The 25479-nt window shown below is 33.8% G+C and overlaps 1 protein-coding gene across 3 annotated transcripts; it reads left to right on the top strand.

Moving 5' to 3' along the window:
- The first annotated feature begins 4598 nt into the window (after nt 1-4598).
- LOC147076363 (uncharacterized) lies at nt 4599-25202 on the top strand. 3 transcript variants are annotated; one of them, XM_085940243.1, is made up of 4 exons: nt 4599-4797; nt 6855-7004; nt 21021-21176; nt 22162-25196. In XM_085940243.1, the coding sequence occupies exons 1-4, from the start codon at nt 4648-4650 to the stop codon at nt 23275-23277; spliced, it is 1572 nt and encodes a 523-aa protein (XP_085796369.1). In that variant the 5' UTR covers nt 4599-4647; the 3' UTR covers nt 23278-25196. The 3 variants fall into 3 exon arrangements, with proteins under 3 accessions (XP_085796369.1, XP_085796368.1, XP_085796371.1); XM_085940242.1 differs by lacking the exons at nt 21021-21176; nt 22162-25196 and adding an exon at nt 8670-10602; XM_085940245.1 differs by lacking the exons at nt 4599-4797; nt 6855-7004 and adding an exon at nt 18724-18920 and having other exon boundaries at nt 22162-25202.
- Nucleotides 25203-25479: the final 277 nt, after the last annotated feature.

The following is a 25479-nucleotide window of genomic DNA, read 5'->3' as shown; positions in this document are numbered from 1 at the left end:
AAATGCCTTCTTAAAGTTGTTTGCTTCCTTTTCATTTTCACAGCTAAAACTGCCAGATTCATTTCCATTGTATTCCATGTCTCTTACAGAGTTTTACGTAGGTAATTTCGGAACATAATCTTTCAAAAACAATAAAATCATAAATCACATAATATGCCGTTTTAGCCTACCATAATGTATGCCATTTTATCCCAAATCAAATGTTCGAATTATTATCCAAAATAAATTCGTTAAAAAAATGCAGTTTTCACTTCAGTAAGTATGATAAATTTACATCGCACATGAACACTAATCACGGCTACTTAAGCTGGTTTATATATATATACATTTAATAATATAAAATACATGTAATATTACCTTTTGTCGACAAGCTGCAAAAATATTCGTTTGGTTCACAAATCTTTCCACTGTATGATCTTCTCAATATGGCTGAATATTTAAAAGAAGGGTCATGCATTGTTCCTGAGCTAGTTGCATCACTGCACCATTTCGCCAGTAGAGCAAAAGTTTATTTTCCCCACTATGCCACTTTGAACACATTTCCCCTACTATGAATGATATACTATTAATCCTTACAGCGCTGACACCACAGCTGTTGTATCCTCATTTGGTGGCCATTAGATATAATAAACATGCTATTTAAACGTGGTAATTAAATAGTAATTAAATGTTCCGTGATGAAACGGTAAACGTAATAATTAATTCAAATCACATAATTTCGCACATGTGGCGGTTTAGTTGCAATGGTGCGATATGAATTCAGTGGCTGCCATAGCCACTGCAGTGTAGAGTGGCTGGATTCTTCGGTGGCTCGAGAGAGTTCTTATACCGTGGGTCCCAGGTTCGAATCCTGGGTCTGGCAGGTACACATATTGTTTTTAAATTTGTGAGTGTCAGGGTATGGACCTAATAGGTTGAGCAAGTGGCTGACATCCATTTCTCGTAAAAACAAAATATGTTCTTTGTGAACCTCTAATACAAAATAAAAACCTCTACTCTGTGAAGGCCCATAAATATGATTCTATTAGGATCGGACATGGTCAAAACAAATTTAATTATTTACGTAAATACGAAAGGCTAATCGTATTTTATACGTCTGATTATAGTTTCAACAATGTTGACAAATTACCTACTTTTGCGCATAAACATCATCTTCATCTTTATTTGGTACACCTACTTTCCGTAATAATATATTTTTAAATATGCACATAATATACTGGAAATTAAGTATTACAATACTTAGTATATTGGTGGCGCTTTTAGCAGTGCACTGTAATTTTAAGGTGAGAGTTCGTAGATCACGGATCTAGGGAGGGAGGTTAAACCAGGATGCCATACATTGGCCTTTTTATGTTAAGAGGGCTGGCGCGCGCTGGAGCCGGTTCCAGGGCTCACGCACTCACACTGGTAAACGGACGGTTCAGAATGTCATTCCGACATCACCAGACAAACCGTATTGGAATTAGCGCAACGAATGTCAAACATATACGTTTTGAGTCACTCTGTGGTTAACGACAGCTTAGCTATAACCATCCCGCACACGACCGCTTTATTGATGTTACTCGAGGTAACTGAATGTTATACTCAATCACGGTCGTCTCATGACCTGTAATTGCTGGTTGCCTGGTCTTGTGACAATAATACATAAGGGTGTGAGGTAGGTGGGGAAATAAGGAACGACGCCTACCATATTTGGCCCAATCATATATTTTTAATATTGTAAGTTCATGTTATTAATATATTTTTCTTTGTTTTATATTAGTGATCTCTTAAACAAATACATTTTGTAACTTTCTTATTCTTTCTTTGATCATATCCGCTCCTCAGTTCGTTCATGTTCCTAGACAACATATTTAAACACCTCTATGAATCCATGTCGCTCGACAATGTTCTATCAACATTCCATGTCATTTAACCATCATGTAGTTCTCCTGTATAAAAGAACACTATTTGGATGGTATTTAGCGAACTTCCTGGACGCCAGAATCCGGTTGTCCCGAAGAATAGGCAAGTCAGGTAGGAAGCTGCTTGGTACGTTCACTTATATTTTCAAACTTTAACTTTATTATCGTATTTTCATCTATATTCATAACATAACACGATCATTAAATATTATCACTTTGGATGAAAGATTTATTATTTTTTAATATCTATCATTGAATCCGCATAGGTGCCATTGAAGGATCTATAAACTGGATCAATGACAGAATATTGATTTTTTGGGGTAACTAAAAAAATATGTATTTAAAAGAAATATTTGGTGAAACTATTGATTGTGGAACATAAATAAATTATGCATTATGTACACAAAGGTAAGGGTAAATAGTGCTTTTTTAATAGAGATTTTCTGATCCGAAAAAGGAGAGCCCGCCAGAAAGATTACGGTTCCCCGGGTCCTGGACTTAGAGCGGTGACTGAACAGGCTCTGCACCGGAACCAAGTTGACAAGCCCTGCTCTCGACTAGCTCAGGAAGGGTGAATATAATATCTCTGTTATAAAAAACTGGGTAACCCACGGCATGTAATATTTTCTCTTAACTACTTTTATTGACTAAAGAAGATTTTTTTTAAATAAGTACCTACTTCAAATAATATTTTAGTTAAACGTATTTTAGTTGATGACAGTAATAAAAAAAAATATATTCCACATTCACCCACTTTAATGTAGAAAAACAAAACAAATCACAAGATGACCGCCGTTAGTGTTAGAACACAGCGGTAGAGCGTATAACCGTAGGTATATTATAGACAGAAGGTGTCTTTTTTTGAGAATGACATACCTGGTTATACGTTTGAGTTTCACGCGCCTCTACCCGCGCGCTCATCTGGCCTTGCACTTCGATATTCTTAGGAGCATTCAAAGCCGACTCAAGTACAAGCCAAGGCATTCGGAAACTTATCGACAACGAGTGGTCCTACCTTTCCTGCCCCTCCCTTTGCTGTATATGGTTGACCAATCATTATTCTATAGAGTGCCTATACTGACGTGGCTGTCGTGTTCACTTGTTGGAGCATATTTATTGAATTCTTTAAAAACTGAATCTTGAGACCTTGGAGTTCATGTAATATGATGGTTTTGTGTTTATTAATAATTTCAAGTGATGATAAACGTAAGTAAACTTCTTCTGTGTATAATATCATAATACAGTAAGAAGCTTGCTAAATGCAGTCAGTTCTAAACGACAATAACAAATAACTTATTTATATATTCTTCAGTCTACACTATAGAATATTAAACGTCGCTTGTAAGTACATTATTAATAGTATGATAAAAAAATATATAAAATTATTTTAGAGTTAGTACGTTTTTACTAAAAATACTTTTTTATCGTGTGGCTTTTCAAAATGGCAAACCTTGTCACGCAGATTTGATTATCAAACAAACATTTTATAAATGTTGTTAAATCTTCTGTATTTTCAGCCATTATCATAATTTAGTAATACATATTAGTATAGAGGAAGACGTTGATATGCTCGTACAATTATAAATAATTATGTTTACGCCAGTTTGAGGTCATGTTTACGAAAAAGCGTTTCGTAACTATCACTCAATTCACCTTATATGTTGAAAGCTAAGTATTATAATTATATATTCGAAACGAGAAAGGTCTTCTAATTATGGGGTTATGCAAATCAATATGACAGGCAATCTCAATCAAATACCTACCTATAAAAAATAGTAAGTACTAGATTTTTTTTCTTCAAAATGAAATGTTTGCGTGTCACTAACGGCACGCGTGCCATAGCTTCGTTGTCCGTGTAGTAAAGTATTAATTTTGAATGCCTGCCGACAAGGAATTTTATATTTATTCGATCGTAATATAGACATTTTATGCTTTCATACACAGTCGAGGTGTAAAGGGAGAAACGAAGGAATTTGCTGGGCAAGCGCTGTTTTTCGATACCTACCTACATATCCTCGAAGGAAACGTCAGCGTCCATCTTCAGCATTCAATGAAAAAAAAATGAATTTGATTTTCGAAATTTCCGAAAATAAGTTTTATCAAGATGCTGATGGAATACTTTAAAAAAGTATATATAAAAAGCACAAGTATTAATCGCACCTGAAGCAGATTCATAAAATTTACTATATCGATGGTTTTGTGAACTCTTTCAGCGGAACTACGTAGCCTCCCACAAGTCTAAAAGCGTAAGAATGGAACCAGGCACTTCCTCTCGACTGCACCAATTCATAATAATTTATGAAGAACTGAAGTTTTTGGAAATCTGAATTAGAATAATATACCTACATGACGTCTATACAATATTACACATTTACCACTACGTACCTACTTTATTATTGATAAGTACTCATTAGGTACATCATAAAACTACATTTTTCGTGTCGTATTCGAAAAATATAATATCTTACTGTGAAATAAAATATAAATCTATTAAAAAAATTAATGTCTATAATTAGCATACACACTTTTTACTTTTAAACACAAATCATGTCCCTATTTTAACCTGCTGCTTTACAATATGAAAAATAATAAACATTTTTACGTCTGACTGGCAATACTGTACAGAATTATTGTCAATGGCCATATATAATAATATACGTTCAACAGAAAACCAAAATAGCAGGTGACGTCACTTATCAATTTATCTACAACATCGGTACCTAGTGCAGACTAATCACCTATAATGGAGGTAAAACGCGAACCGAAGGATAGTGAATCAGTCGAGGAAGGTCAGAGTTGGTCTGATCTAGCGATCAAAACATCGAACAGCCCGGAAGCCAGCCCTTACCCGTTGAAGCAAGAGATCGTTGACGATGCCATCTGTATGTATGAGGTTAGTTTTTCAGAACTTATTTTACGTGTCTTTAGACTTAGATACAGTCATGCCTCGTGAAAGTATACCTAATGTAGATTTAAATTAGGTAGGTACCTATCTTTCTTTCGACTCCGTATTATATTCAGCACCGCATAAGTAAAATAGGATAATTCCTAACCTAACATAACACGTGTTTAAATTTGCATCCTATATTATCTCTACACGCTCGAAAATTAAACATTGTTGAAGCTCAGCCAGACGGCAACCCGTTTCTTTTTGTTTTGTGTTTCCCAATTGTTATTAAATTCGACTGTAGTGAGGAAACATGACGTAACCCAGAGTTTTTTTAAAAATGGTTTTATTTTATAGTAACATTGGCCACGAATAAAAACAGGTTGTGTCCAAATGACGTAGGCTGAAAAAGCTGGTTTATTTTCTTAACTTAGATGGCATTTTATTAAAAAAAGATGGACGTTAAGTGGGAATAATGAAAATTTTTGTTGGTTTTTCTTTAATTAATATCAGATTAAGAATAACGAAAACAAATTATTGATTATCATGCACTTCACATGTTTTTGTATATGTTGTATTTTATCTTTGACCGAAAAACACAACAAAAACCGTTTTTGTGCCATTTGTAAAATTTTATTTGTGTGGATTACATACATCCTATCTACTTCGTAGAGTCGAATGCAAAGACCTTAGTTGTAATTCACAATCACAATAACGTCCTCTTCCATTATTAACTAGTACTTTCTGAATTAGTACAACCATCTTCTTCTTCTATTCTATCTTCTTCTATTCGTATGCGTGCTTATACCATTCATCCGATTGCGATGAAATTTTGACCAGTTGTTGTGCGCACGCCCGCGAAGGTTTCTAAATTAGTACAAACATCTTCTTCTTCTATGCGTATGCGTTCCTATACCATTCATCTGATTGCAATGAGATTTTGATCAAGTGTTGTGCTCACGCCCGCAAAGGTTTCTGAATTGATACAACTATTTTATTTTTCTTCTATTCGTATTCGTGCTTATACCATTCATCCGATTGCGATGAAATGTTGACCAGTTGTTGTGCACACGCCGCGAAAGTTTCTGAATTATTACAACCATCTTCTTCTATTCGTATGCGTTCCTATACCGTTCATCGGATTGCAATGAAACTTTGGTGAGTTGTTGTGCGCACACCTGCAACGGTTTCTGAATTAGTACAACCATCTTTTTCTTCTACTATTTGTATGCGTTCCTATACCATTTATCCAAATGCAATGAAACTTTAGTAAGTTGTCGTGCGCAAGCCCATGACGATTTCTCAACTAGAAAATCATATTCTTATTCTTTTCGCATCCTATACCATTCATCCGATTGCGATTATTTTTTGGCAGTTGTTGTGCGCACACCGAAGGTTTCTGAATGAGTATTATATACAATACAGAGTTTGTTGTTTGTTTGTTCCATCCAATTTTGTTTTTTTTACTACATGTTAATAAAATTAATAACGTTTGCATATTTTATATTTGATTTTAATTTAGTGTTTTTTTGTTTGTCCTTTACTTCTATTAGAATTATTTTCATATTGCCATATTGTATTACACAGATATTTTAATATCAAAAAAATAATTAACTTTTATTATTTTTTAAATATCTAAGATAAATATAACCACGAAGTGACCCTGTGCGAAGCCGGGTACATAAAATATTATTATGGCTTCAAATTATTCGGTAAGTATATATATGCAAAACTTGCAAGTATTTTGTTAAAAACAGCAAGTAAGGTATAAAAATAATCTCTATTGAAGTATTTAAATACGAATACGGATTGCGCCTTGGCTGTTACTATTAGAATAGTATTTATTTTTTTCTTTATTATTTCATGCCTTATTATGTTTTATAAGTATAATATATTTTTATAAACATCAATTTTTGTAAATAAAAATAAATGTGAAATACTTCAAATCAATTTGAATTATTTGAGCGGTAGTAGACGATGGGGGTGGCCTTAATCCATCAGCGTAGTTAAATCTGTTGAGGAAGATCGCGATATTGTTACATAATATTATTATTTATTTTAAGAACCCTGCAACTAAAAGTAATATAAAATCCGAGACTTACAATGATGGTGGAGATAACAATGAGATGTTTGTTGAAAACCAAATGCGCCCGGAGATTTATGACGATTCGAAACCCGGATGCTCATATGGACAACACACGACAATATATCAGGTTCGTTTGTATATCGTCTTGCATGCCATTTTATTCCAGTATGCTCTTTACGTGATGATCAGTGGACATAGGACATTTTAGCATTTAGCCACAGACAGTATGTGCCTACAAGTTGTTAGAGAGCTGTGATTAATATTATTAATCCCTCCACTGATTTGGACCGTAAAGCGTCAATGACATTGAGCTACTTTACGAGCTGCGTGTTGGCGAATTTAAAATCTGCCTGTAAAGTCGACCAGTGTCGTCATTGCACAAGCTAATAAGCAGATTGTAAACAATCTACAGAAAAAAGTTGAAAGCCGGTCAACTTTACACGCTACACGCTGGCGTGTGGGCCTACTGCGTCTGCGCAGTAGAGCGTAGTAGCGACCTCCCGGTAAAAACGAACAACGTTTTGTCAAAATAGTCTCTAGCTTGTTGGCTTTTTAGCAAATAGAAAGTTTTGTCTGTCATCATCACAATCGCGGTTGCTGAATCGCCCGCTTTTAAATTCCCTAACAAACAGCACGTAAAGCATCTCAATGTAGTTGACGCATTTCATGACTGACTGAACACATAATAAAAAGCGCAGAAACAAAACCACACAAAGGTTTCCGTTACAACGTTTCAAAAGAAAGTATGTACCTATCAATACTTGTTATCGGATCATTAGTTAGAATTTATATTTGTTGAATAACTATTTCTTTTGTTTAACGAAAAATTCACAAGATTTACGAATGTAACATTCTAAGTTTATTATTGAACATGCATAATTTTGAAATCACTTCTGGGAAAATATATTATAACCTAAAGAAATGTTTTGGAAACGAACCTGTATATCTTGGGTTTCGCGCCCGTGCGAATAGTCCACTATGCTATACCTGCCATACTTCCTCGTTAATTGCGAAAAATTGTAGCTATTAGCCCTTAATATTCTCTGAAGCGCTTTCCAAATTTAGCTACTATTGGCGATCGGCGTTATCATTTTAAATCAAAGTAGATACTTTTTTAATTTTTTACCGATGTCAAGGATGACTCCAAAATGTTCTGTTGTAACTTACTTCCTAATAATTGTAATCATTTCTTTTATTAAACGGATTATTCAAAAGATTTAAAAATGTAACTTTCTAATAATTTAACATACATAATTTTGAAAACACTTCTGATACTGGAGGGCGTTAATAGTAAGTAGTAAGGGTCTTAGAGAACAATAATAAAAAATGTCGCAATTAAGTATGGTAGCTGTATCACAGTCTAGTATGCGCACTGGCGCAAACCCAATAGATGTTCAATTCCTACCGGCTGACTTACTTTTTCAAAAAAAAAATCTTCTAGTTTTAATTTTTATTTTTTTATTTATATTTATTATTTAAAATTATGTATGTTCGTTATTAGTTGTCGTAGTAATTTTAATTAATGTCGATAAGTACTCTCATAAAATGCTGTAACAAGAATCAGACCAAAACGTCCATCGTGGATGCATGCAGTATTGTGTCACGTGGAATGATTTACCGATCACACCGATGAGACTAATATGATGATTTTTGTGGCTTGGTTTCGATATGTATTTTTCTTTTAGAATCAAATACTTTCTTATTTCTGTCTCCATACGAACATAAGAAACTGAGTTATTTATCATTAATTTACACAATTGAATAGAATAAAACAAAATGTATTGTTTTTTAGACTTCTACTCAGCGCCACATTAAATGTGAGAGTCACTTGCCCATCGTGATTTTCGACAAAATTATGAAAGGGAGTAATCTCACCATGGATTCCAAATCTGCTGTCCAAGTTGAGAAAATACAGCATCCCAAGATGACTATAGATGATCTAAACATTAAACAAGAAATACATAAGATGTATTTGCCGAAGGTAGTTCAGATTAAACTAAGCAAAGTGATGTATTATCCGCGTAATTTTGTTTGTAGTGTTTGTTACTCATTATTCGAATCCTCGAGTTCGCTAAAGAAACACATTGTTTTCTGTATGAAATCAATCTTAGATCACAAAACAAATAACAGTTCACGTACTGGTGAAAAACAACATCAATGCGATGTATGCTCAAAATCATTTTTGTATTTGTACAAATTAAAAATGCATAAAATGACACATACTGGTGAAAAACCATACCAATGCGATATATGCTCCTCGAAATTTTCACTGCCCAGCACCCTTAAAAAACATAAAATTATACATACTCGTGAAAAACAACATCAATGCGATGTTTGCTCTTTAAAATTCTTACGTGTCAGCCATCTTAAAATACATAAAAAAACACATACTCGTGAAAGATCATATCAATGCGATATATGTTCAACAAAATTTTCACGGCCCAGCACTCTTAGAAAGCATAAAATGACACATACTGGGGAAAAACCATATCAATGCAAACTGTGTTCATCAAGATTCTCGCAGCATAGCTATTTAAAAAGGCATCAAAATACTCACACTGGAGAAAAACCATATCAATGTGACCTCTGTTCATCAAAATTTTCTAGTATGAACTATTTAACAAAACATAAAAAGATACATACTTATAAAAAAGCATATAAATGCAAAGTGTGTTCATCTAAATTCTCCCGCCTTAGCCGTCTAAAAACGCATAATGTGATACATACTGGTAACAAACCATATGAGTGTGATGTTTGCTCTTCTAAATTTTTCTTTCTCAGGTCTTTGAAAACACATAAAATGAAACACACTGGTGACAAACCATTTCATTGCGACGATTGCTTATCCAAATTTTGGAGGCTCGACCAACTAAAAACGCATAAAATGACACATACTGGTGAAAGACCATATCATTGCGAAGTGTGCTCAAAGAAATTTTTGCGGCTCAACCATCTAAAAATGCATAAAATGACACATACTGGTGAAAGACCATATCAATGTGAAGAATGCTCATCAAAATTTTTGGAGCTCAAGTCTCTAAAAGTTCATAAAATGACACACACCGGTGAAAAACCATATCTATGCGATGTTTGCTCATCTAAATTTTCGCAACTGGGCGCTCTTAACACGCATAAAATGATACATACTGGTGAAAAGCCGTATCAATGCGATGTATGCTCAACTAAATTTTTGCACTTCAACACTTTAAAAATGCATAAACTTATTCATACTGTTGAAAAACCATATCAGTGCGATGTTTGCTTATCTAATTTTTCGCATATTAGCTATCTAAAAAAGCATAAACTTACTCATACTAGTGAAAAACCGCATCAATGCGAAGTATGTTCGAAGAAATTTTTGCGGCTCTACTATCTTAAAAGGCATAAAATGACACATACCTACTGCTGAAAAACCGCATCAATGCGAAGTTTGCGTGAAGAAATTTTCACAGCTCTACTGTCTAAAAAGGCATAAAATGACACATACCTACTGCTGAAAAACCATATCAATGCGATGTTTGCTCAAGTAAATTTTCTATGACGAAATATTTGAAAAAGCATAAATTGACACATTCTGTTTACTAGCTATATGAATGTAAATTTTCTCTTCTAAACTTTTGGCGATGACATGAAAATTTATGAAATCACATGTTATTGAAAAAACATTTGATTGCAAAGTGTGCTCATGTAAATTTTCACAGCCTTGGTCTTTAAAAATGCTTAGGAAATAAAAAAAAATATCAATGTTAAGGAACCATATACTGTGCAATGTATGTTCATCTACATTTTCGCTGCTCAATACTCTACAAACACACAAAATGACACTGACTGGTAGAAGACCGTACCTATCTGTAATAATTTATTATTGTTACGTGTTTTCATCATTATGGTAATAATAATGAGAGTAGGGTGGACAAATTCAATCTATGTAATATAAAATAAATTGAATTGCTTAGAATACACTCGTATAGGTAAAAACGTGTCCTGTGTGGCGCATGTGGGCCGTTAACGATACTAAATTTTTTTATTATGTGTTTTCGATTATTTACGCAAAAACAAACGGCTAATCGTATTTCATACGTCTGATTGTAGTTTCAAAAATGTTGACAAATTACTTTTGCACATAGCCATCATCTTCATCTTTATTTGGTACATCTACTTGCCGTGATAATATATTTTTAAATATACACATAATCTACTAAACATTATAATAGTATATTGGTGGCGCTTTTAGCAGCGCACTGTAATTTTAAGGTAATTGTTGGTAGACCACGGATCTAGGAGGGGAAGTTTAACCAGGACGCCATTCATTGGCCTTTTTATGTTAAGAGGGCTGGCGCGCGCTCGAGCCGGTTCGGTGTTTACGCACTCACACTGGTAAACGGACGGTTCGGAATGTCACTATGAATGATGATTACAAGTTCCGTACCAGACAAACCGTATTGGATTTAGCGCAACGAAGGTCAAACATATACGGTTTGAGTTACTCTGTGGTTAACGACAGCTAAGCTATAACAGGCCCGCACACGACCGCTTTCTTGTCGTCTCATGACCTGTAATCTCTGGTTGCCTGGTCTTGTGACAATAATACATGTGGTGGCTTACAGATTTTCAGGCAGAGTGTAAAGTTTAAGTTAGCATCTTTTTAATACCCTAAAGCTATGTTACTTTGTAAAAAAAACTAGTATTAAGTATGTCTTTCAAATCAATCTCAAACCAATTGTCATTTGCACATTCTGCGGTCAGTGAACTCGGTTGAGCAACCGCCTCATAATAACATGTAATAATTTTTCTTGCGAAATTCACTATTCATAAGAATTTATGGAATGCAAACGCATCAATAACAAGCCAATTGTTATTGCAAGAAAATTATTATTATATATTTTTATTATTGTAAGTTGATTTTATTAGTATATATTTTTTTGTAATATATTAGTGATCTGTTAAACAAATACATTATGTACCTTTCTTATTCTTTCTTTGATCATATCCGCTCCTCAGTTCGTTCATGTTCCTAGGCAGAATATTATAACACCTATATGAATCCATGTCGGTCGACAATGTTGTATCAACTTTCCATGTCATTTAACCATCATGTAGTTCTGCTGTATAAGTACACTATTTGGATGGTATTTAGCGAACTTCCTGAACGCCAGAATCCGATTGGCCCGAAGAATAGGCAAGTTAGGTAGGAAGCTGCTTGGTACGTTCACTTATATCATCAAACTTTATTATTGTGTTTTCATCAATTATAACACGATCATTAAATATTATCACTTTAGATAAAAGATTTATTATTTTTAATATCTATCGTTGAATCCACATAGGTGCCATTAAAGGATCTATAAACTGCATTAATTCCAGCACATTGTGATATTTTGGGTTAACTACTTTATTAGTTAAAGAAATTTTTTCTTTAAATTCTTATGTCGATTGTCTAGTTTTTCACTATTATGTGTATTTGATTTTTGATAAGAATTTTTATAAACCTAAAAAAAATATATTTAAAAGGAATATTAGGTGAAACTATTGATTACTGAACATAAATAAATGATGCACACAAAGGTAAGAGTAAATACCTAGCGGTTTTTAAATAGAGATTATGCGAACCGAAAAGGGAGAGTCCGCCAGGAAGATGACGGTTCCCCGGGTCCTGGACGCAAGGCGCTGACTGAACCGGCTCTGCACCGGAGCCAAGTTAACAACCACTGCCCTCGACTAGCTCAGGCAGGGTGGACCGGGTGTCAAAATTATAAGAGTTCTTAAAACGACCAGTGGCAGCACCTCACTATGTATTAATCTGTAGGGAGGTCAATACCCTACCATCCACATGACTCGGCAGGAAACCATTAATTCGTGGGTCGGGATGTGAAGTCAGGTAAGTCACAAAATGTCATTTTGAGATATAGCAAAAACAAAGTTCAAAAAATTCCCCACATTCCCCTAATTATAGTTATGTTTTTTTATGGGTAACAAATCAAAGTACATGTAATTAGCTTTCAATTATATGTCCTAGAAGTATTCTAACTATTTCGTTTCATTAAAACTTAATTGGTTTAAAAAAAAGGGAATTGACTTAACTGGATTTGCACAAAAAATGATTGACTTACCTTACTACGCATAAAGTAATATTGTTATTTTTTCATGTAAATCCGACTAAAATTAGCAATAAAACACACGTTTTATACATAAATCTTATTGGTTTATTGAACAAAATATTATATAAATTTAAAATTAGCATTTTTACAACTTTTTTTTACTTTAATGTTATTTAAGTAATGAAAAGGCACACAAACCTGAATATTATAAAGTTTAATCGTTATCATTAAACTTCAGTATGAATTTCTTCAATAGTATCAGGTTAAATATCGCTGACTATCTCAGATGTCTCAAGTGGCTCATAAAATTCTCTATAATACGGTGAAATGTATGAAAGTAAGTCTATCAAATCTTTCGTCTTGTCTCGTCTTATATATGAAATTTGTTAAAATGCAGTCGTTTCGTCGAGAGTTCTTTCAAATTTCTCTATTCCCGGTTCGTGTTTGTTGAATTGAAGCCACTTAACATCTCTCCAAACAAACTTATTCCCATCTGTGTCTATTTTGCTGAGTGGCAATGGTCCTTTTAATCGATCCGAGTAGTTAAAAATTTGTAATTGCACGAGTCATTTCAGTGACTTTAAAAGGATTTTTCTTTGCAGCCTCACACATTGATTTGGCCCAATCATGAGGATGTTCGATCGTTCCACCAAATGTTTTTTTCAATTATGCGATGGTCACTATCGCACTCTATATGTGTGTGGCCAGGGACTAAAAAGTGTGATCAATTTTGTTTAAAGTCTCAGAATGTTTTACTGCTATCATGCACATTACAGCTACGTGGCTATTTTTGTTTTGACCCGCACATCTATCAGAATACATGATCATATGCTTAATATTATCATGTACCCCTTGGTTAAGTATTTGAACAGGCATGAAGCGATATCGTTAGCTTTTCTATTAGCAAGAGTTTCATGGCATACATAGCAATATCCCTGGTTATTATCACAATCATGCACTGTCAAATGCCGTTTGTAAAAGGCCAGGGAACTTTGCTGCATGTCAAATGTTACAATTTGGCAAGAAGAATCTTGCAAGTACTTTTTATCACAATTTTTTAGCTGAATATGCAAAGTCAGCTTCGTTATGATGCTCTTTCAATTCCTCTTGATTTTTATTTCTTTCTTCATCGTTGGTGGAATTCTTAATTAAGTTAAGTTTATCGTATGTTTGGCAAGTAGGTATCCTTATTTGGCCGTTTGAATGTTAAGTTCATGCCAGGGAATATTTCTGCGTATAAACGAATATTGATGGGATTAGAGCTAATACTCTTCAAATATTGAGAATACATCACAGTTATTGTCATATGTGGCGGTAAGTATTTTCTGACAGTTCCTTCTAGAGTAATGACTCTCATAATGATGGAATTGAGAGTATAATATGTGTCTTAGATATTTGCCTATCTTCTTCGCTATCTTTTAGAGATATTTTTCCTCTTGCATATTCTTGAATAAGTATACCGGAAGTAGTCGCACTTTTTTTTCCAAAACAAAAAAATTGTGACTTTCACTTAATGTTTTTAGTGTACAACCTTTACAAATTGGTTTCCGTAACAGGTCAACAGTCAAGTAATATTAAACTGTTGGCGAAAATGTTGTTTTCATGGTTCGCTTTGTCTGATACGACTTTTTTTCGTATTCATAACATCCATTATAGGTAGTTATTGTGTAACTTTTTCCAGTATTTCGTGCAACTTTTTTATCATTTCTGAAGGCTTTGTATCATCCCTTAAGTTACATTTTTGGTGATTATTACTTCTCAATCGAGAACGAGGGTAACAGGTTAAAACATCATTATGATGTGTAATCGTGGAAGCACTATTTGAGCATGAAGGGCGTGGTTCTTCAATGTTGGTAAATTAGACTGTAATAATTCTTGAATATTAAAATCAAGATCTTTTATGCTATCAATGAATCGTTAACATACAAGTTATTGGAGTATGTGGTTGAACCTAGAAGCAAGATTGTTTATTTGGATATTATGTACGTGTTTTTAGATTTAAATAAATCAAATTCGATAAATTTGGTATATTTTTTATTATTTACAAATAATACACATACTTATTTATATAAGTCATAATTTATTATAATACCTATGACTATTTTACTTAGGTTCTGTTGTTATTTCTTTTTCAAATATTTCTCAAAATATCTTTAAAAATACGTTAAATTCACCAAAATCAACACTGAGTAGGTATGACGTTTGAAGGTAAGCCAACTATGAGTAGTAAGGTAAGTCACACAAAATGTTGACTTATCTGACTACTCATGTGACTTAACTGTGTACACACCCCGTAAAATAAAAAATATGTTTTGACTGAAACTGCATCTCACCAATGGTGAGACGTACGGCTTACCTGACTACACACAACGAAAGATTTTTTTTTTTTTTAGTATAGTGGCATTCATATCTCATTTTTGCTGTTTTGTGACTTACCTGACTACACATCCCGACCCACGAATTTATAATAACAAGGTATCTTGCAACATAATATTGTTGAAATAGCAAAATAAGCGATTTATGTGAATCAATCAATTTTTAACAGAAAGCTAATTTAGCAAAATAATTCAACGTTTTATCATGATATGCACAAAAATTGTTATACGAAAATCGATCTTGCCTAATTATTAAAACTGCTTAATCGTTCAAATTAAAATCAAATATTTATAATTTACAAAACAATTGTGCATTACACAACAAAGCATGATTATCAAAATATTCAAGTAGTGATAGCAGCATTTTCTATTGCATCGAATCACTATAAAAATACTAATTACATGAAATCAAATGTCAGTCAGTTATCAAAGATATTACCGTAAGGTTATCGTACCACTCCGCCCGATCGACTACGCAACATCAGAACGCATAACCGTGTTTTCACTCATCTAAATTATAATCTGTAGACGTACCTGTAATAATTAAATTAATATTTATTTGGAAGGAGATAATAAAACCAGGATTCATTTCATTCACGCATCACTCTTCTTATTATTGGAGTCAAACAAACCTACCCTGCCTGTTCCTTATTTCTTCTCACTTCCGATAAATCGAAAAAAAGTCACTTTGTAATAGCACAATGCTTATTGTTGTGCATTACCACAATCTCATGTGCTAGGTTACCTACCATACTAAATGTCAATGTCACCGGAAATTACCTATATACCCTACCTATATAGAATCCAGTAAGTGAAAACTTTATTTAGGCACCGATTAATTACGGTCCACATTAACTATATATATATATATATATATATATGTATATATATATATATATATATATATATATATATATATATATATATATTATAAACTTATAACGGAGTCCATAGTTCTTTTTATAGGTATATATAAACTATAATATTGCATGTCGACGAAGAATTTTTAATTACTTTTGATCGTAATATAGAAATTTAATGTTTTCATACACAGTCGAGGTGTATAGGAAAAAACGAAGGAATTTGTTGGTCGAGCGATGTTTCTCGATACCTATCCTCGGAGGAAACGTAATCGTCCATCTTTGGCATTGACTGACAAAAATGAATTTAATTTTCTAAATTTCCGAAAAAAGTTTAATGCAAGTTGGTGATGGATATACTATTAAAAAGTTTTAATCGCACCAGAAGCAGAGTCATAAAATAAATATATTGATGGTATAGTTAACGGCCCACGTGCTCGTCGTAGGTCAAAATTGAGTTTTTATTGTATTTTCAAACCATGATCCTGGACACTCCTTAAACGTTGTAGATAATCTATTTATATAATTTTGAAGCCTTATTATCCTTTATAGTTATTTTAAACATTTGATGACTGCATAAAGTATTTTTGTTACATAAAACAGTATTCTTTTAAACCTCTCGCTCTATTGTTTTAGAATATAGTCATATTTCGGTACATAACTGTGCAGTGGTGTTAAGATTTTTTACATATATTAATTTATAAACGCATTTATAAAACCATTAGTATAATTTATTACGAGATAATTTTTGTAAAATATTCACGATAAAAAATTATATTGATAATCTCTGTAATCCCAAATTTGACAAGAATTAGGCATTTTATTATTCAAAAAATCGGCAAGATTAACACATTTGAAGATGATTATAAAGATAGTTATTATAAGATATGTCTTTGATCATTCAAGTGTGATAAATATCTTATGAATAATAATTGCTTTATAATAATTATTGACCTAAGAATAAGGTAGTGTTTTTTTGAATAATTATAAAAAAAAAAATGTTCTACAAAGTATTGGCGCGAAACTGTTTGAACAACTCCACCCAACGACTTTTGGTTGAAACATTCCCATTGTTCTATTCAGACACTTTTTGCGGTGTAATTTAATTAGAAAAAAGTGAATACTCATCAAATATTTCTGTATCTTGGTCACAAGTTTAATTCTTTTCGAAAACGGGACATTTTGGCGTCCCGAGGCTGTGTTCGGGGACACCGGGACAGGTCGCCTGAAAACGGGACGTCTGGTCATATTAGGTATAGTGCACTCTTTCAGCAGGACAGTGTTACCTCCCACAAGTCTAAAAGCGTACGGATGGAACCAAGAACTCAGTTTTTTGGAAATCTGAATTATTAGAATAATATACCTACCTATCTTAATAATATTACACAATTACCACTACTAAGTTATTAATACTCATTACTTAATAAACTTAAGTACATTCGTAAAAATATAATGATATCGTCGCACGGCATGCAATATCGAGTTAGCGACCATTTTACCGAAATGTATTTTTGGACGCCATTCGATTTAAAATATAAATCTCCACGCATGTGCATTCATAGAATGCTGGATATTTGTTTAAATTGAGGTTTTACTACACATTTTGTAACACCGCGTACATGATTTGCAAGGCAATACCACGAATGTGCTGTGCGTTTTTCTTTCTCATGCACAATTTTGTTTTTGTTGCTAACGCGGTATTGTATGCCGAATGACGATATCTTACTCTGAAATAAAATATAAATCTTTTGAAATAATGAATAATATCATTAGCCAAGTCTACACTCGCGACTTTTCCGTACGTCTCATGAATCGAACACAGGGCATGCGTCGTCGGCTCTCAAATCGGTTTGAAAATGACCGCCATTCTTTGATGAAAGTACTAGCGCACTGCGATCCGACCAGCTTGGATTTCTGTTCAACACCCCACCAGCTTCAAATTTTTTCAGTGAGATCGGGTCGTTCGTGCAGTTGCTTGTCAATAAATATATTTATTTTTGTCTATTGGTAGTCGATTGACCATATTGGATGCATATTAGTATTGAAATATTACGATTTTTTTGCAAAATGTCGACCGAAATCATTACAATGAATTTTATTAAGGAGTATAAGGCACATTGCGCATTATGGGATATTATAACCCATAAAGATTATACGAACAAACTGAAGCGCGGGTATATTATCTGACTTCACGAAGTGAAAGCTGTGATGAACGAATGTAGACACTAAAACGGATTCATCTCCTCTGCGCATGCAAAAAACTTCTCGGTGTAAAACCAGAATTTAAAAGTTGAAGACGAATTGGGTGATGAAGTGACTAAATGTGGACTTAGCTAATAACTATCATTAAGAATTTTTACTTTTAAATACAAATCGTGTACCTACCTACCTATTTCAACCGTCTGCATAACAATGAGGAAAGTAAACAAACATTTTGACAGCTGACTGGCAATACTGTACATGGCCATAGATAATTACGTTCAATGACAAACAGTAAACCTGGTGACGTCACTAACTACAATTTATCTACAGCGTCGGTAGTGCATACTAATCACTTATAATGGATGTAAAACGCGAGCCGAATGATAGCGAATCAGGCGAGGAAGGCAGGAATTGGTCTGAACTAGCGATCAAAACACGGAACAGCCCGGAAGCCAGCCCTTGTACATTGAAGCAAGAGTTCGTTGACGATCGCATTTGTACGTTTGAGGTTAGTTTTTCAGAACTTTTAATGTGTTGTAAATTCATTTAATTAACGTAGAATTTGCTCAATATTAATAAAATTTACCTATCTTTGTACAGACTGCTAATGGTCTTCTGCAACGCGATAAGAAAATGGGATAATTCCTAACATAACCTACCAAGTTTTTAAGAGTTCACCTATATTTATCCTCGCTCGAGAATTAAACATTGTTCAGACTCACCCAGAAGGCAGCCCGCTTATCATTATTTTTGTGTTCGCCAATTGTTATTGAATTCGACTGTAGCAAGGAAAACGGACGTACATCTCAGTTTTTTTTTTTCAAAATAGGTTTTATTGTATATCTAATAACATTGAACATGACGAAATACAGGTTGTGTCAAAATGATGTAATCTGCAAAAGCTGGTTTAATATTTAAATTGAGGTGGCATTTTATTAAAAAAAAGATGGAAGTGAAGTGGGAAAAACGACCATTTTTCAGGTTTTTCTTTAATTACCTAACTCAATGCTTCATATCAAATAAAGAATGACGAAAACAAATTAATGATTTTAATGCACTTCACGTTTATGAATATTTTGTATTTTAACTATGACCGAAAACCACAACAAAAAGTTTGTATGCCATCTGTAAAATTTAATTTGTTTGGATTACATACTTCCTTTTTCATTTATAGAGTCGAATGCGAAGACCTCAGTTGTAATTCACAATCACAATAACATCATCTTCCATCATTAAGGCTATACCTGAGTTGAGGCATGGTCAAAAAGATCGTGGCAATGCGATGCGCAGATTGTGCAAATGACGCTTGCAGAACGAAATATAATTTGTCATATAAATCCAACATGCGTCCATTTAATGTTCTGTTTATTGTTCCATTAGTAACAATAATAATATATTCATTGACATGTTTTCTTTTTTAATTAAATGTGTAACGTTTTTTAGTCATCTTCACACGATTTAAGATTTAATACGCCCGTCGCCATCACGAAACAAATTGACGTATTCACACATCGACGTTCGTCCTCCGAATGCCAGCGAGTCCAAAATTTCGTCGCGCCTATGGTTGAAAATTATTTGCCGTTTCACTGATGTGTCGTCTTAAACACGTGTCAGGAATACGCTTGTATTTCATTCTGACAACTTTATTGCTCTCGGTGTATGCACAGACTCTCATTCAATATAGGAATATTTGAAGGCTGCAACACACACTATTGCACGTCTATAATGTGTGGTTTGTTTTCGTAGGACGCTCACACTTTCAAAACCCTGCTTCAAAATGTAGTGTTATAGCCTACCTGAATTATATTTATGAATATGATATTAATATGACAATAATAATATATTTATTGACATGTTTTCTTTTTTAAGTAAATGGGTAACGTTTTTTAGTCATCTTCACACGATTTAAGATTTAATACCCCCGTCGCTATCACGAAACAAATTGACGTATTCACACATCGACGTTTGTCCTCCGAATGCCAGCGAGTCCAAAATTTCGTCGCGCCTGTAGTTGAAAATTATTTGCCGTTTCACTGATGTATCGTCTTAAACACGTGTCAGGAATACGCTTGTATTTCATTCTGACAACTTTATTGCTCTCGGTTTATGCACAGACGCTCATTCAATATAGGTCTACTTGAAGGCTGCAACACACACTATTCCACGTCTATAATGTGTGGCTTGTAGGACGCTCACACATTCAAAACCCTGCTTCAAAATGTAGTGTTATAGCCTACCTGAATTATATTTATGAATATGATATTAATATGACAATAATAATATATTCATTGGCATGTTTTCTTTTTAAGTAAATGGGTAACATTTTTAGTCATCTTTACACGATTTAAGAATTAATACCCATGTCGCCATCACGAAATAAATTGACGTGCTCACAGCTCGACGTTAGCTCTCCGATTGCCAGCGAGTCCAAAATTTCGTCGCACCTATAGTTGAAAATTATTTTCCGTTTCACTGAAGTACCGTCTTAACGTAATTGAAAGAATTGGCGGCTTTCTCCACATCTCTGTTCGTTTATTTTCACTCGACTTACCTCAGTTGAGGATGATTGCGATATTGTTACATTATAATATTATGTTGATATTTTCAGAGCCCTGAAACAACTAAAAGTAATATAAAATCCGAGATTGATAATGATGGTGTAGATGTCAATGAGATGTTTTTTGAAAACCAAATGGGCCACTACAATTGTGACGATGATTCGAAACCAGGATGCTCCAATGAACAACACTTGCCGATAGATCAGGTACGTTTTAATGTATATCGTCTTTATAATATTAATACTATCGACTGAAGGTACTTGATGGAATTTGAATTTAAATTCTAATGGATTCAAGCTCTGTACTATTCCATTTAAGTTGTTTTTTGCGACCCGGGTTTCGCCTTTCGGCATCTTTAGGTGCCGTGTACACTCACCAAAGGTAAATACACACTGACAACAAACTCTGTACTGTTGTACCCGACGACATGACGTAATTGTGACGTAACCTCAATACACGCATCGAGGCGAGCCGCCCAAGCACACGGCTCACCATAGATAGTATTATGCTGAAACACCTATTTGTGTATGGGGAGTATTAGAGTAGCGTTAATTTCTCGAATGCTATTGACTCACTCCGGTAGTACGTCACAATGATGTCATATGACGTCATGTCGACCGGGCGACTTCAACTCGCAAGTTACAACATAAGCCCCCTGGAGTCGTGCATTATGTATATCCTTGCGCAATAAATGTTATCAACAGCTATTGGCGGCTATCGAGAGTCGTGTGTCATATTTATTTGTTGAGGTATTATAATTATTACAATAAGTTACTCATCTAAACTATCGAAACTGTTAGTTAGTTAACTCAACCAAGAGAAGTGCTGTTAAAACAACATCTTTTGACAGTTATTGTAACAATTAACTTAATTAATATGTAAATACGATAAACTACCCTCGATATCCGCTGATAACAGCCTTGTGTATTGAATAGATTCGCTGAAATAGTTTCAGTCGTACAACGGCCCAAACGGAAAGGTGTCACGAGTACTGATTTTCCGGTCACACTGAGATTGGGGTTTATAAGATAAATTTAGTCTCGTTATATAATTATCTTTTTGATTCAAATATTTTCTTTTTTTTAAATATTAAAATAATATTATATAAATATTTCTTTCGCCATACGAATTGATATCCTTTATTATACGTAATTGGAAAGAATAAAAAATAAATTATTACTATGTTTACAGATTTCTACTCAGCAACAGATTACTGGGCGCCAAATTAAGTGTGAGAGTCCACTGCCCATCGTGATTTTCGACAGAATTATGAAAGGGAGTAATCTCACCAATGACTCAAAATCTGCATTCGAAAATGACAAAACACAGCATCTTGAGATAACAATAGACGAACCAAACATAAAACAAGAAATACAGACAATGTATTCGTCCATAAAGTTAAAAAAACGTGAGATTAAATTAATCTTAGATCACAAAACAAATGTAAATGTACGTATTGATGACAAGCCATATGAATGCGATGTGTGCGCAAAGAAATTCTCACTGCCGTGCTTTCTAAAAAGGCACAAACTTACACACCCTGGTGACAAATCATATCAATGCGAAATGTGCCCGAAGAAATTCTCGCTGATAAACAATCTAAAAAGGCATAAAATTAAACATACCGGTGAAACACCACATCAATGCGAAGTGTGCTCAGCTAAATTCTCTCAGCCCTGTTATCTAAAAACGCATAAAATGACACATACCGGTGAAAAACCATATCAATGCGAAATATGCTCGAAGAAATTCTCGCGGCTGAACAATCTAAAAACGCATAAAATGACACATACTGGTGAAAAACCATTTAAATGCGAAGTGTGCTCATCTAAATTCTCTCAGCTCTGTTTTCTCAAAACACATAAAATGACCCATACCGGTGAAAAACCATATCAATGCAATGTTTGCTCGAGGAAATTCTCGCAGCTTAGCAATCTGAAAACGCATAAAATTACACACACTGGACAAAAACCATATCAATGCGATGTTTGCTCATGTAAATTTCTTCGGTTGGATTCTTTAAAATTGCATAAAATGTCACATACTGGTGAAAAACCATATCAATGCGATGTATGCTCCTTCAAATCCTCACATCTTAAGTATCTAAAAACGCATAAAACAACACATACAGATGAAAAACCATATCAATGCGATGTTTGCTCTTCTAAATTCCGTCGGTTGTACCATCTTAAATTGCATAAAATCTCACATACTGACGAAAGACCATATCAATGCGATGTTTGCTCTCTTAAGTTTTCTCAGCCCAGGTATCTAAAAGCGCATAAAATGACACATACTGATGAATGACCATATGAATACAATGTTTGCTCATCTATATTTTCTACGACGCAATATTTACCAAATCATAAAATGACATATAAGTACTGGTGAATAACCATATCATTGCGAAAAGTGCTCATTTAAATTCTTAAAGTTTAAGTTTATAAAAATGCTTAAAATGAAATAAACGGTAGAATACGATATCAATTGCGTTTTCTGCTCAAGGAAATTATCGTGGTCAGCGATTTAAAAACGCACAAAATAGTGTAATCGTGAAAAACTATTTAAATGTAAAGTGTGTTCATCTAAATTTCCACAGTTCACCAATTTAAAAAAACTAGATAAGACACGCTGGAGAGAAACCATTTCATTAAGATGTGTGCTTAGCTATCAAAGCAAGTATGTAAGAATACAAATAATATATAAAATGACAACATGAATTAATAGTTCAGAGACACCAGACCTGTTTAAAATCGAAAAAAATGTTGAAACAAAGTTTAATTCGCCAGGAAAGAGGTCGAAATTACCCTTAAACAAGACATGTGTCAACTGGAAAACCAAAAAGATTTTTGATGCTGGCGTAAAATATCTAAATTATAGTAGGACCTACCCACTGCTGATTTTAAAGAATTTACCCGCAAGTAGGCTTACCATAATTATGAAACTCTAAACCGGGACAGGAACGGGAGATAGGGCAAAGAAACACATTTAAACAACAAACATTGTTTATTATTAAAGTATGTACAAAAGGAAAATTCAAAAGGTCTGCAGCAGCAGAAATTTTAAATAATTTATTTATTGTATTGGTCGTACTTCTCGCCGGAATGAACATTTTTCAGCAGTGCATCATTGTTTTTAAATTTTCTCAAAAAAAAGTTGCACGTAATACTAAACAAGTTAATTTTTTTGTATAGTAGCGCCCGTACCGTAGACTCCAGCATACGGCCTCGGTCATCCGACCAACTGTGTTTCATGATCGAGAAAACACCCTCCAAAGCTGCGGACGTTCCTGGTAGACACAACATGACGTATTAAATATTTTTTACTTGATTGGGTACATCGATGTGTTGTTCTTGAAAATGTTTGAATAATTGGACCCGTTTGTCAACTTGATTTATGATATGAATATATTTATATAGTTTCACTTAAATAACAATTTATTATTGACAACTGGACCGGGACAAAATGCCAAACCGGCTGGGACGAGTGAGTGAAACCGGGACGTTTGGTAAACCTACCCACAAGGAACTGGCTGTTAGCCAAATGATGGAAATTGATAATGATATCGAAGAATTTGTAAATGAAGAACCAACCATGAATGGAGGACAGTCATCTACTTCTCTTTCCAATGCTACGTTTATTAATTTCATGCCAAAACGAATGCTGCATTTGCCAAATAAAGAAATACAGAGGCATTGTCAGGGTATAGTGCATGACATGTAAGGGTTGGACATGTTCTTTTTGTTACGAAAGAGTTATCTACTTTGATTTTATTTATTTATTTGTCAAGGCCATGAATAATTAATTACCTATCTATTTATTGAATGTTGTTCTACTAATAAATCTTCCAATACCTACTAATATCAATAGTTAAATTATAATGCTTTTAATCATTTATGAGTGTGTTTAAATTATTTCATTTGTAAAATTAATACGTAGGTAATCATTTCGTTTAATACCTACTTAAAATCTGTAAATGTGTCAATATTTTAAATTTAGGTTCCAACGTTTTTAAAATCACTAAATATATTATTTGCATAATTGATTGATAACTATGTTTAAAAAAAATACTGCTGCACTAATTGTATTATAAATATTTTGATTTTATAAACTCCATAAAATTTATGTAAGGAAACGAAATAATATTTTCTTTATAATGATGCATTTTAATTAATGTTTTATAAATATTACACTTATAGGATTATAATTCGATTTATTAAATTCCATAAATGTATGCCTGTTTGTAATAATTTACCTACCTATACATTTTGTATACCTATACATTTTGTCGGGAGCGCTGGGCTAATCACCTTGCCTCCTTAAACGAAACAGATTAACAAAACACCTACACAGCAGCCTCGGACGAAAACCGGCTCTGTAAAACGACGACCTTGCATGGAAATGGACAATGAAACAGGTAGAGTAATCCTCTCTAACAACTCGAGTATGCGCATTGGGACATATAATGTTCGCACCCTGCGTACCCCCGGAAAGGACCTGCACGCCACA

Source organism: Rhyacophila brunnea, unplaced genomic scaffold (genome assembly GCF_057557595.1).
Source record: "Rhyacophila brunnea isolate RB1 unplaced genomic scaffold, BYU_Rbru_1.0 scaffold_13, whole genome shotgun sequence".
NCBI lineage: Eukaryota > Metazoa > Arthropoda > Insecta > Trichoptera > Rhyacophilidae > Rhyacophila > Rhyacophila brunnea.
This window is presented reverse-complemented; position numbering and strand designations above follow the sequence as displayed.

What these genes read in the sequence shown, in the direction of transcription:
- LOC147076363 (XM_085940242.1), top strand. Translation starts at nt 4,648, where the DNA reads ATGGAGGTAAAACGCGAACCGAAGGATAGTGAATCAGTCGAGGAAGGT. An exon ending in ATGCCATCTGTATGTATGAG is followed by an intron (nt 4,798 to 6,854) that starts GTTAGTTTTTCA and finishes ATTTATTTTAAG; the next exon opens with AACCCTGCAACTAAAAGTAA. An exon ending in AACACACGACAATATATCAG is followed by an intron (nt 7,005 to 8,669) that starts GTTCGTTTGTAT and finishes ATTGTTTTTTAG; the next exon opens with ACTTCTACTCAGCGCCACAT.